A 14,456-nucleotide genomic window follows, 5' to 3' on the forward strand; every position below is an offset into this window, starting at 1 on the left:
TATACACCGGCTCTTTGTACTCCTTGCTTCAGTGATGGAATCTTGCATCCTGTTTTATGGAGGAATTTTATGACTTATTAACTGCCAACAGTTCATAACCCCTCAGGCTTAATTAACTAGCCTCATTGGCCTCTGAAAAAAGACTAATGTTTAAACTAAACTACAAACTAGTATTTTGCAGAAGGATCTATGGCTTACAGAGCATTTTCGCAATTCTTGACAGAACACTAAACATACATGTATGCATTGATTTGCCAAGTCCCACCATTAAGGTCAAAGGCTTTGCAACCAGCTGAATAAATTGGCTTTCTTGAAGCGTTCAGTTCAGTTAGCAATCCCTCCGCAGTTAGAATCACTTCAAAAGAGAAGCCAGATGCAAAAAAACTTCATATTTCATTTTGATAAAATGGTAACGCAAGAGTCGAAGACACAGGAGCATGAGCTCATTAGCTCTTAAATCATTTGGGCCAAAGCAGAAGGATGGCATGGGATTTTATGCAATCTTGTGCAATCACCTAATTTAAATATTATATAATGACTTTCTTTACAGCCTCCTTCCTGCTCTTTTTTCCTTTCCCTACACCAGTCCTCTTTCCCATTCAAAAGAAAAAAATAGCTTGATATAAAACTTGACAGTTCTTTTTTCTCACTGTTTTATGATACAGATACATGCCAGAATTGATATAAGAAAGGTAAGTCAATAGAACTAATAGCATTATTTTAAATGTCTTCACTGAAAGACCTCAAGTGCAAAAAAAAAAAAAAAAAAATCCTTAATTAATATGCTTCATAATATCTTCTGAACAAAAATAATGAGCCACTCCAAAAGTGGATAATTTATGTATTTGCATTCAATAGAATATGACTGCTATACTTTAAACATACATAGTTTCTGGTTCTGTTATTTGAAAGTTATAAAAACTTGTAAATATATACTTACTTTATATTAGTAAGATACAGAATCACACTATTTTCAACAATGATTCCTACAATTTTTAGTCAGGCACTATATAAATATCTGGTATGGATTATTTAATAAGTAAACAGAGGCTCAGAGAGTTTCAGTTACTAAGATTATACAGGTAATAAGTTGCATGACTGGGTCTTGAATCTACTTCCTATTCCAAAGGCCAAACTCTTAATGATTATACAGTTAACTGAAACTTACATTCATAATCTCTTTGATCCTCTTGGCAAAACTGTGAGGTGGGTTGTCAGTCATTATTGCTCCTTAAGAGGTTTATATGACCTGTCTTCATGCCAATCTCCAGCCCAGTACTCCTTCACTAGACACTATCATAGCCTCCTTTTGGTGAATTCTGAAAACCTGCATTGATCTTACCATCCATGGCATAGACATACAATAATCCTTTCCCCTTTTTGAATGGTACACATATCCAAAATTAAGAAATCATAATGTTGGGACAGATACACATTATCCCAGAAAGTTGTTTCAGCTAAAGACATACATCATCAGGAAAAAAAATAACTTAGTCAAATTGTATTAATTCCTGGATTTCTGAATATCCCAAGGAAAGGAAGGAGGAGATAAAACTATTTTCCTTTATGTAAACAAGGGTGAAAAAATTAAAGCCACAATGTCTTTTGTGTTTATTACTGGATATCTAGAAAATGGACAAATAAAATATTTTGAAAAACAACATTAAGGGAATATTTGTATTTCCCCTAAACAATAGTAATTTTAGTCAGTTCTAAGACACATTTGGTCTGAGCATAAATGCATCCACAATTTGAACAGCAGAAAAATATTGCTTTGATTACTTTTGTTTCTCTGGGGACACTGTAAATGTTTACTTAAAACAATCACATATAAAATGATATGTTCTCTCAGATATAAAATTGTTCTTGAAAAACGTGTTACTCAATTTCTGAGTAACAAATAAAATCCTGTTCACAGCATAATAAGATTTTCAACAGACATTATTATCAAAATACATAAATCCATTCTAATATGGCAATTCTTGATTCTGTATTCATATCCACCAAATATTTAGTGATAAAGGTTAAATTCAATTATGTCTTTTGTTTGGGGGAACAACTTACAGTATAGTCTTAAGAATATCATTTTGTTAAGGCTGGGCATGGTGGCTCACGCCTGTAATCCCAGCACTTTGGGAGGCCAAGATGGGCAGATCACCTGAGGTTGGGAGTTCAAGACCAGCCTGACCAACATGGAGAAGCCCCATCTCTACTAAAAATATAAAAATTAGCTGGCTGTGGTGGCACATGCCTGTAATCCCAGCTACTCGGGAGGCTGAGGCAGGAGAATCACTTGAACCCAGGAGGTGGAGGTTGCGGTGAGCTGAGATCGTGCCATTGCACTCTAACCTGGGCAACAAGAGTGAAACTCTGTCTCAAGAAAAAAAGGAAAAAAAAGAATATCTTTTTTTTGTTCGTTTTCCTTGCTGTAAAATATTCATACAAAATACTCATTGGTCAGGTATGATCTAAAGCTTGCTTCTGCATGGCAGCACATATATAATAAACTAAGATAAGAAAATTATTGGTGATTGTGAGAAATTACTATAGAAATGAAACAAAATGAAACATTAAAAGCCCCAAAATAGACCTTGTATCTAAGATATGTGGGGAAATGCTGAAAAATCATTTAAATATTTTACTGGTTAAAAAGCATACTGCAAACATTGATGCTGTATAAGGATTTAGAACCTGTATATTTTCACTATTATGTTAAAATAACTTTGAGTAACTTTGAATAAATCATATATTCTACCAGCTAATGTTATCACTCCTAGTTATGTAGTTTAGGGACTTATAATAAAGATCTAAATGAACTTGATCAACAACGCAATTTCCCCAAATCTAAGGACATTTGAATTAACTTTCCTTTTACAAAGACAGCTTAAAAAGTGCTTGTCAAACTAAAAGTCATGTTACCTAAAAGCTACCTGAGTCATACAGTCTTACTTGCAGAACAAGTTAGTCCCCTAAACACAATGGCCAGTCTCTTGCAAGTTGAAAAGCAAGTACACCTGCTCCCTCTCCACACCCATCTGAATATGTTTGGGATCTGCCTCAGAAAGGAAAATGGAATAAATGAGCTCCACAGATCAGCTAGAATCATTCTTGCCTAAAATACTCAACACTGCTGAATTTGGCTGTGACCCAAAGTAGCAGGCGAATTAGAACTCTAGCTCTGTATTTACTAAGCATATAAAAACGCTGAATCTGCTGGACAAAGGAGTACCTTTGCCATCTATTGGCGCTATAATTTGTGGAGTTAGTTCACACCCCCCAGCTAACATTAATGACTTTGGACTTGCAGGAATAACTTTTTTGTTGTTCTTTATTTTGGCTATTGAAAAGCCATCTATTGGCTTTTTCATTGCTAACTTGCAGAATAGACCTGTCAGCCAGGGAGAACGGATGTCTCAAGGCCACGTGGCACTTTAAAACTTCCTTCTCAGCAGCTGGAAGAAACAGGAATTTCCTCAAAGTAGCCCTGCAGCTGCACAATTTGGAAGACTTGAAAGTAAGAATATGTGGGCTGGTGGTGATCTCAGAGGCAACCCTTTGGACAGAACTCCATATATTTAGAGAATCTGAAACAAAAACTTCTCGTCTACTACAGCCTGTTGGGAAATCAGTATCCTTTCTGATTGGATAATGGAGCAAATACATAATCAAAGGCCAGGAAGCTTACAGGAAACTCCTTGGAGCTACCAGGTAACTTATTTTATAAATCGTATCAGATTTTTCCAGCCGTCTTTTATTCCTATACTGTATTACTGTACAAAAACAAAACTTTACATATAAATCCTCTGAAGTACAAAGTAGCCATTTACCACAAGGGAGGCATTTTAGCTTTCAAGTCTCTTGTACAATTCACTACTTTTAAGTCTAGATATCACAAATGTGTTTTCAAAGGGGACTCCTAACAGTTTTTTACTATCCTCCTACAACCTTAAAATGGTAGCAGAGGAGATTCTTTAGAAAGTAAACACTAAAAGATCCTTAAGGATAGGACAAACAGTTGACCAATCAATCACCTTCTTACATAATTTTCACAAATTTAGAAAGCTTAGAAAAATTCTTTCCCCACAATCTTTGCTCTTTATCTGCTTGTCTTAAGTTTCTGGCTTATCTTCCTGGCATAGAACTTACAGAATAAGGAGCATACTATTTTCTAAAATTTAATATCTTACAAATTATGCAGAATGGCAGTTATTAATTAATTTAGCTGTCATTTTGCATATAAATGAGAAAATGGGTACTGATGTCTTGATTTTTGTAAAATTGTAACATCTTGCTGCTGTAAGTATATCTAGGCCTTCAACACATTTCTTTAATGGTGAACTATGACCGACATTGAGACTTAGGCATGTTTGGAAAATACATGGATAGTCGGGTTTCAATATTCTTCTCTCTGAAGTGCTTGCAGGAATGCTTCAATATAGTGTGTGAAAAACACCCATTCCAACGAAGCACAACAAATGGGTGTCGTTCTTCCATTTCTTTTATCTTCGTTTTAACTTAACTAAGCATTTCTTCACATGGCTTTGTTTGTGCTCTCTCAACCCTTTGGTGTGCCTGCTTAACTGAATTCGAAGGCTGGAGGGCGAGGCCGTGACTTCCAATAAGATTTAATTATGAGTGCAGATATGAACAAGATTTAGACTATTAAGGCTTGCACTTCAAAAAAAACCTTTAGCATATTTTGCCTTTAAATCTTTTATCACCTGCAAAAATTAATTAAGTTCAGATGTCCCAGGTTCAGTTTGGATGCCAGGGTTCATTTCCTGTCTATGCTTTGTCAGACAACCTATTACACCTCCTCGTGAACTGGAGGCAAACCGAAAACGGGGCTCATAAATCACCATTCACTTCTTTTTCGCCCTTTCCTGGGTTGGTCCTTTTTGTACGGGGCAGATCTCCAGCTCATTATTCATGAATATACTGTGGACAATATGCCAAGTGTCATCTGCTTTTAAACAAACCATTTGTTAAACAAATTATAACTTTATTGTGTAAGAATGCATCACGTTAAAATGTAAGACTAATCTAATGCCTCTGACTTTTAATCACTCAGGGTTCCTTTAGAGAATCATCCCAAACTGGCATCTGAGATTGGAGATCTTTTCAGTAACAGTGACATGCGGACTTGTTTTAATAATACCACTGTTGCACAACAAGCAACATGATTGCTAACCAGGGGAAGTGGCCAATTGGTTACCAAAGCAACAGCATTCTTTCCAGCACATCTGACTATTGAGTCTATATTCTGTAGGGAAAAGTAAATTCAGGTTCTGTTGGGTTATTTTAACTGTGGAAGTATCAATTCATTTAAGGATCATAAAAGTTGCCCTGATCTGCGCCTTCTTCTCATTAAATTGCAGTTAACACCATGAAAGTGAAACGTGAATGTTTATGGTTTCAGAACTGCAATCCTGAGTTTAATGAGTTTCCACATTCAAAGGAAACACACCCTTCAGTTGTTTGCAAGTGCTAAAAGCAAGACAACCCTAACAGAGAAATACAAATCCACTCCCTTTTATCTAGAATCACTGAAAATGCAGCTCTGGCCAGGAATACATACCAGATCTACAATCAATATCTTGCTTATATTTAGTTGGTCTCTCAAGTATTTGGCGGTAATTGCAACTGAATTAAAAAAGCAGAACCCCCTGCGGAATAGAGAAGAACAGAGAAATAAGAAAGCAAATCATCCAGGAAAACCATTATAAATAATGTTCAGAGCATTTTTTTTTTAATGCTATATGATCTCTGAAGCCATAAATCTGCTTCTGGGAGTACCTCGCAAGATTTTTCAGTCCATCTGTTAACAATTAAAGGCTTCAGAAACATGCACGGGGCAGGTGACCGCCAGGAATCGTGGTGCTTGGAGATGGGCAACAGTCCCTGGTACTTACATGGCTGTGGATTCTTCAGCGTGATGGCCAGGGGGCCTCACAACAGCAAACCCATTCTGTAAAAACAAGACAGGTTTTCAATGGTCAGATATAATGGAAAGGGGAGGAGAGGGATTGCTTGGATCTCCAGGCACGACAGTGCCTCAGGCACACACACACAAAACTGAAGTCTCATACGCTTCCGAGATTGTTTTTGTTCCCCCACTGCCAGTCACAGAATGAAGAGAAACAACACATATGATCACATTTTCTCAGATCATGTCCAAAAAGAAGGCTCTGAGTCAGGGGAAGGACAGGATTCAGGGAGTTGCACCTAGCTGGCAAACAAGCACGTCAGCTGTTAAACTAGCATGATTCATTTTCAAGAACAACTTCTTATTTTATGACATCAACATCCTACAGAGGGAGAAGAAATTCACTCTTGGTGCAGGTTTGGGTCAAAGTTTGGAAAGACCAGAGAAGATCCAAAGTGAAAATTCTTTAACTGGATCTCCTCGATGGTTATTTACACTGCAATGTCAGTAAAATGATAAATTTACACTCACACACTCACGTAGACACAAAAGAAATCCCAGAAAGGTGAAAAAGAGAACAATGGAAAGCCCACATCTCTTCCAGTCTATAAATTTAGCTTGGATGACCGCCAAGACTTGCAACTTTATTGGATTCCCTAAGTCAATTTCTAGCCCGCGTTCTGGAATTTTATAAAGAATTCCAGGGCTGAGAAGCAAGCAGATCTATCCATGATCAAGAAATGCCTTAACCTCCAGATTAGTTGGAATGCATCACGGAAAGCTGAAGTAACTCCGGCATGAAGGCAGGGAACTATAAATCCTTGCAAAACCAGCATGCTCAGAAAAGTTGGGTTGTTTGACGTGAAGTAATCATTTATGACATGGTTCACACCACCTTTCACTTAACTATGGTTCAAGTAACATGCTCAAAAGAGCACGTGAATGCTGTTTTATACACAATCCTAAAACTTTTGAAATAATTTCAACATACCCCAAGGACTTTTATTTTCAAACCTTTCACTGCAAATATAAAAATATTGAGAAAACTAATCTATTCTCTAGGTCTTTAAATGCACACACATTTTTCCAGAATGTTACAGTCATTAACACACAATGAGTTAATTTGCTATATATTTTGTTGAATATAATAATAAACTCAGAAGCAAATTAGAATCATATAATATCAATTAGAAATCTAGTAATGGTGATAAACATATTCCCTGTTCTTATTCTTAAGACACTATCTCTCTGATGGTAATATATTAATATGAAAGAAACTATCAATGAAAAACACAAGATAATAGAGACTGAAATATTAAGATGGTAGATTGACACTATAGAGTGCTACAGGACTTCTGAGAATGGAGAATTTGGTAAAGATTATGACAGATGCACATAGTTCACTGGGAAACCAATAGTTAGGATGAAAATAACAATTATATAATACAAGGCAATATAATTAGCATGTAAAGAACTATTATGATTAGATCAACCACACTAAAATTTTGTGATTCAATTAAAAATATGTTTAATGAGTTAAAGGTATGACATAACAACATACAGAAGAAAACACCCAGTAACCAGTAGCTATTTAAAAATTCAACTTAATTAGTAATTAAATGAACATAGCTTAAAATTCCAGAGAGAAGCCATTTTCTACCTTGGAAGTTAAATTTTTAGAAAATGTTCTACGCTGACAATGGAGTGGGTACGCGAAATGCTCATATGCTGCTTGTAGAAGGATAATTCATTAGAGCCTTTGTAGAAAATAATTCACCTCTATATATCCAGAGCCTTAAAAAAAATATGTGTCTTCTGATTTAGTCATCTAGTTTAAAAAGTTCTGCCTTAAGGGTGCCATTAACTATGTACACAAGCAATTATGTAAAAGATAGTGTCTTATTTATAATAGGGAAAACCAAATTACTTTAGTGAGCTAACGTTAGGTGATTGGTTAATGACTTATGGTACTTTTATACCATGGGCTATTAGATAGTCATTAACATTTTGTTATAAATACTTAGTGGAACCGAGAATACTTTATAATGTTAATTTTTGAAGTGTTAGTATTAATAACATACATAGTATAATACATACGAAGGAAGGTTTAATATGGGTTATTTTATTTTTAATTTATAATTTCATATATATATACAGTTTTTGTTTTGAGACGAGGTCTCACTATGCTGCCCAGGCTTGTCTCAAACTCGTGGGCTCAAGCATTCCACCCACCTTGTACTCCCAAAGTGCTGGGATTACAGGTGTGCACTGCTGCACCCGGCTAAATTTCATGTAGTTTTCAAATAGTTTTACAACAAAAAATGAATTATCTAATAGTGAAAAAATATATATAACAGGGAATATTGAGAGGTAGGTGTTAATGGGTCTTACCAGAAAAGTTGTGTTTACAAAGGAAGAAAAAAAAATTTAAGGCATCCTAGGCAGGGGTTAAAGCATGAAAACAAAGAAGAAACGATTTTAGTATTATGGAAGAAAGTCAATCTGACCCTAGAGTTTATGTTAAGAAACAAAATGGAAATGAAATCTCATAGGTAATTAGCTGGATTATAAAAAACAAAACAAAACAAAACAAAAAACCCAGACTTGAATTCTGTCTTCCTCCTTTCACTTCTTTCATTTACAGCTAAATTCCTTGAACGAAGTATCTGCTTTTCACTTTATAATCCTTTGCGGGAACCTCCATCATTCTGCTAAACTCTTTCTGAAACTGCTTAATCTTAGGTTGAAAATGATCGTCTTCTCGCCAAAATCAACAAACTTTTTCTCAGTCATCATGATCCACCCAAACCTTCCATTGTGCTCTCAGGAATATCAAACTCCTCTACATTTTCCATATATTTTCTGAGTGCCCCCCTTTCCTTAGCTGAAACCTCAAAAGGTTGCTTCTCCCACAATCTGCTCAAGTGGTAGCTGTTTCCTCTCTCACACCTCACAAACCTGCCTGCAGCAGCAGGCAGAGTTGGTGTCCTTGTTTCTTCACTGCTGCTTTGAGAACACAAAGTCCACTGCACCTATCCCCACAATACTTTCTTGTAAAAAAGAACTGTATCACTCAGAAAAAGAGAAGACAGAACGCAGTAAGATGCCCGACTCTGAGTCCTAATGCAGTCCGGGTTCCTTTATTCTCTGTTACACTAGAGAAGGTGTTAGTCCTTCTAAAATCTGTCTCACTGCCTGCAATTTGGACCCCACCCTTCCTGCTTTCCTACCATCCCTTATAAAACTTTTCGCACTAACATGTTACATTTGTATAATTCCCCTCCAAATTGTAGACATTGTATTGAGATTCAAATAGGTTCAATGCTATTAAAAATGTGTATCATATAAATATAATATTATATACATTATATAAATATAAACTATATATGATATATGTGTGTATATTTATGTGTGTATGTGTATATATGTGTGTATTTGTTTATATGTATGTATATATGTGTATGTGAAGATTTTATATATATCTATATAATTTTAATAATTATATATTTTTATAATTATATACAAATATATATTTTTTATAATTTATATGTATATATAAAATCTTTGTCCTTAATCCTCCATACCTTGTCCCATGCATCTCTTCCATCTGGCTGTTTCTGAGTTGTGTCTTTCATAGTAAAACAGTAATCTAGTAGGTAAACTGATTTCCTGAGTTCTGGAAGTTATCTTAGCATAATCAGACCCAAAGAGGGGGTTGTAACAACATCTGATTTATAGCCAACTGGGCAGAGGCACAGATGACAACCTGGACGTGCAACTGGCATCTGAAGTGGGGACAGTCTGGTGGGGCTGAGCCCTTAACTTGTGAGATCTGATTCTATCTACAGGAAGAGAGTGTCAGAATTGAGTTAAACTGAAGGACACCCAGTCAGTGTCTGCAGATAATTGGAGAATTGCTGGCTGTAGGAAAAAAACACATACATATGGTGTCTGAAGTGTTCTATGTTAATTGTGAATATACAGAAAAACAGCTGATTTTCCTTTTACCACTACATCAATTTTATTTTGTAGCACCATCCATCTTACTTTCTCCGCCCCAGCCACACTGGCCTTTTCATTCCTTCTGCCACAGTGCTCTGCCTATGCTCCTAGTTCTATGTGGGATGTCTTCCACTTACCCACTCCCTCCCTTTGCCTGGATAATGCCTCCTTATCCACACATTTCAGCTCCAACATCATTTCACCAGAGAAACCATTCCTGAGCCTCTATCAGTCACCATCAAGTTCCTCTGTGTTCTGGTTTCAATGTGTTTCCTCCAAAATTCAGATGTTGAAACTTAAGGATCAATATGATACTATTAAATGGTAGGGCCTTTAAGCAGTGATGAGGTCATGCAAGCATTTCCTATCATAAATTGGATAAGGCCATTATAAAATAGTCTTCATGAAGCCTTTGGTGGGCTTGCCCTTTCACCTTCCACCCCGTAAGGACACACTGTCCCTCCCCTCAGGTGGCCACAGCAACAAGGTGCCATTTTGGAAGCAGAGAAAGACCTCACGAGACAATCAAATCTGCTGGCACCTTGATCCTGGACTTGACCCCAGCCTCCAGAACTGTGAGTAAATACATTCTGCTTGTTACACATTACTGCATCTGTGGTATTTTGTTACAGCAGTACAAATGGACTAAGACACTCTATAATATGCTCTTAGAGATCTGCCAACCCCGATTTCTGAGAACTCATCTCTACTTGTAATGATACACCTCTTGGTGTGATTATTTAATACATTTGTTGTTATTATGTTTATTATAAGATTAATGTCCTCCTCCCCATTCCCCAAAGCATCTACTTTTTGCTCACCATTTTATCTGCTAGATTTACATAGTACCTGACATACAGTGGCCAGTAAAGAATGATAAAACAGATCTATGAATAGCTACTACCCTGGCTCTTTTCCTCTCCCTCTGGCCATTCCTGTACTCTGGCCTTTGCTGGAAAAGTTTCCTTCTCTCAAGGGCCCCAGATTTTGCAGCCCAGGTTTTGGGAGAAGGTTGCTGTTGAGACTTGGGAGCCCCTTCTTTCTTAAAACACATAAGATATTTTGTGCTTTATAATGAATAGAATCATTGATTTGATGAAACTGTGAAAATGTTTTAAAATAAGATTACTATTCTTACAGTATCTGCTTTTCACACTGAATTCTGAGTCTCCTGACAGGCAATTTGTGTAGTATTTTTCTGACATAAAGATGTGTTGTGTATTATACTTGAACCAAGTTTCTCCTTGGCTCAAGAACATGTCTCTCTTCAATAAGTATTTCTCAACAAGTTTTTAAAAATAATTAATTTACTGTTTTTCAAAGAACTTGAAAATCTACTAGTCTGACAAAATATAACTATCAGAAAACATATGCAAGAAAGAATTTAGTGGTTTAATTTCTTATTTTCTCATTTAATGGCAGTAAAAATAGAAAATGTTTTTTATTTTATGAAAACAAATCTATTTCTCAAACTTTGAAGTGAATATGATATTCATATCTAACCTTTTTAAACGTATGAGCATCTTAGATTGTTGTAGCAAAACCCACAAATGCCGTATTATGCAATACAATTTAGATTTTTTTCTACTTAATAATATGGAAAAACTCTTTGCTTTATGTTTTAAGTTACAAAGACCAAACAGTGAATCTAAGCAAATATATCCTATAGTGCTTTTCTGTGGATTTCACTCAACTTAATGGTGATATAGATTTTATTTTAATGAACTGATTTGTAACATTTTTTCTCAAGTTTTACTTTCCCTTCAGGCATGAACATGACTAATAATAGAACTTTGGCAGTATTTTAATGTCACCAAAAGTGACGATTGATGTTTCAAGGACTGAATACTCACATTCCTACTTTCTTGTTGTTGTTTAGATCGGTGTTATAGATGTTTCTCCTTAGTTTAAAGGGAAGAAATGATGTTTTCCATTGTGATCACATGTGGAAGCACAAGAGAATATTTAATTGCCAAATACAGCCATGTGGTATCCAGGAAAGAAAATCTATGGATTCATTTATATGCAAAACTGGATTTGAAGAAAAAGAATCTGATCATTTTAGACTAGTCTATTTTCACAACTGTTGAAATTCACATTTTCTGGGCAAATTTATCAAAATGTCAGATTTATTTTTGTATTCTTTATATACGTAGTGAAACCCTCCCTAGGCAAATAAAGCGCAGGCAGTAAGCAAATCACTGGAACCAATTTAAACATTTATTTTTTGTTGGTTTTAAAAATTTATTTATTATTATTATTATTTTTAGATGGAGTCTCGCTCTGTCACCCAGGCTGGAGTACAGTGGCACGATCTCGGCTCACTACAACCTCCGCCTCCTGGGTTCAAGCGATTGTCCTGCCTCAGCCACCTGAGGAGCTGGGATTGCAGGTGCATGCCACAAAGCCTGGCTAATTTTTGTATTTTTAGTAGAGACAGAGTTTTGCCATGTTGGGCAGGCTGATCTTAAACTCCTGACTTCAAGTGATCCACCCATCTCAGCCTCCTAAAGTGCTGGGATTACAGGCGTGAGCCACTGCGCCTGGCTAAACATTCTTTCTCTTTCTTTCTTTCTTTCTTTCTTTCTTTTTTTAATTTCACATAAACTAAGTCTATTGCTATGGCAGTGATGGGTACAGAAAATAAGAAAGTGCAAATTTGTATGACAATTTTACTTGTTGCATTCATTAAGATTGTCCCATGGGCAACAGAAATGTATATTTCCATTTCTCTAACACCCCCATAGCCAAATAGTATTTGGATGGTAAGAACCGCTACTAATTCCAACCTAGATGGAGTACTTTAGGCTTCAAAATCATGAAAAATAAAGGTCAAATCTCCACTGATGAGGGTAGGAACACATCGTGTACCAGAATCAGCCAATAAATACAGAATGCAGAACAAAAAAGTCAAGATGATTCAGACTTTAACAAACACTAAGCAATGAGCGCAGAGCTTAAATTAATACTACCTTTAACACCCAGTAGTCCTGCTAGCTACTTACTAATTTTTATATATTTATTCTTGGTAAAGGTATAGCTGCAGTGCAGAGAATAGTAAGTCTGTGTAACATTTATAAACTGACAAGAGATGAGATGATTGTTTCTTTGTTGGAAGTAGTTGATCAAATATTAGATTTTAACTTAAGTTTTATAAATATAACTATTTTAGGAGACTATAACAAAATGAAAAATCATACAGAGAAAAATGTTTTATGTATAATGTAACTGCCTACTATCCAAAAACTAATTGAGCATATCAGACCAGCTGATTGGGATTCTGTTTTTAAAATTCCTCTTTGAGTGTACTGGTAATTTAGAGCTCAATAATTACCTCCCAATGCCTAAGTATCAGCACTAAAGTACTTCTAAATGTTTGAAAGTATCAATGCTCAGTAAAATAATATGGATCAAAAGCAAGCACAGTGTGGAAAAATTCTACAGCATATATTTCCAAGTGAAGATGTGATGGTTGAATTACTACTTCCAATACATTTGCTGAATTGAAAATTCATATGCAATGTTTTATGTGTGTGAACTATTTCACTGGAAGCTAAAATTTCAGCTACCCAAATTCATATTGATGCATTATCAATTTTGAAAATGACTTTAAGAAGCATTCTTTGCATAAATGTAGGTTGAAGTTTTTTGTTTTTTGTTTTTTGTTTTTTTCTTAAGAAGAATGAGGATATTTAATTCACTTTGCTATTTAATGGTAACTCTAATTATTAAATATACTTGTGCATAGGCAATTTGGGTCTTTTACAAAAGAATTGTTGAAAGCAGCCAGAATCTGCAGTTTCTATGACTATGCTGGGATAGTAGTTTTTCTCTCTCAAAAATAGGTTTGCTAGCAAGTGCCCCTTCTAACCTCCCAATAATCTTACTTGCCATGTGTACAAGTCTCTTACCTGATGACAGAACAAAAGAGTAATGAAATAAAGCATACATTAGCTAGTTTAACATATTTTAAAATATTTACAGCAATAAACTTCTGATTTTTTATATTAAGTTGTACAGAGGTCAAGAAATCAGAAACATGGTCAGGACATAATGCTTTTGAAAGGTTTAACTGGAAAAAAGATCCAAATGTTCTCCTATTACACTCAAATTTTGTTTTGGAAAATCACTGCTTCAAGCATTTGTGTTATTGGGTGAACTCTCTTTGGGTTTTTTTGGTTGTTTTTGTTTTGGGGGAGTGAGTGTGTAAGGATATTTGTTGTGACAGGCTTTACAATATAAATAATACTGCTCACCTAGGTATATTAAGTAATTTATTTATAAGGATTTTCCCCCTTTTATTCAGGTAAAGTTGAATAGGGTCCAAAAAAATACAATCAACATTCCTTAGGTCCTTGTGGAATACCTCTGATAGGTCATTTATATGTGACTGCTTCCCTATCCAAAATGGCGTTGGTTACACTTAACATAGTGATATGACATTCCATTTTTTTAATCTAAAGAAACTGAACATTGTTCAGTGGAAATTGAACAGTGTCTTTGTTGATGTCACTGAGATGTTAAAAAT

General features: G+C 35.5%; 1 protein-coding gene across 4 annotated transcripts in view; it reads right to left on the reverse strand.

Annotated features, from left to right (window-relative positions):
- The window catches only part of HDAC9 (histone deacetylase 9), a 910,741-nt gene that overhangs the window by 161,619 nt on the left and 734,666 nt on the right, over window positions 1-14,456 (reverse strand). For all 4 annotated transcript variants that reach the window (XM_025379211.1, XM_025379208.1, XM_025379210.1 and 1 more), the window contains exons 18-19: window positions 5,913-5,968; window positions 5,579-5,666 (exon numbers count right to left, since the gene is read on the reverse strand). In XM_025379211.1, the coding sequence (XP_025234996.1) occupies window positions 5,579-5,666; window positions 5,913-5,968 (144 nt within the window). The remainder of the gene's footprint in view (window positions 1-5,578; window positions 5,667-5,912; window positions 5,969-14,456) is intronic.

The sequence above is a fragment of the Theropithecus gelada genome, chromosome 3, assembly GCF_003255815.1.
Source record: "Theropithecus gelada isolate Dixy chromosome 3, Tgel_1.0, whole genome shotgun sequence".
Taxonomy (NCBI): domain Eukaryota; kingdom Metazoa; phylum Chordata; class Mammalia; order Primates; family Cercopithecidae; genus Theropithecus; species Theropithecus gelada.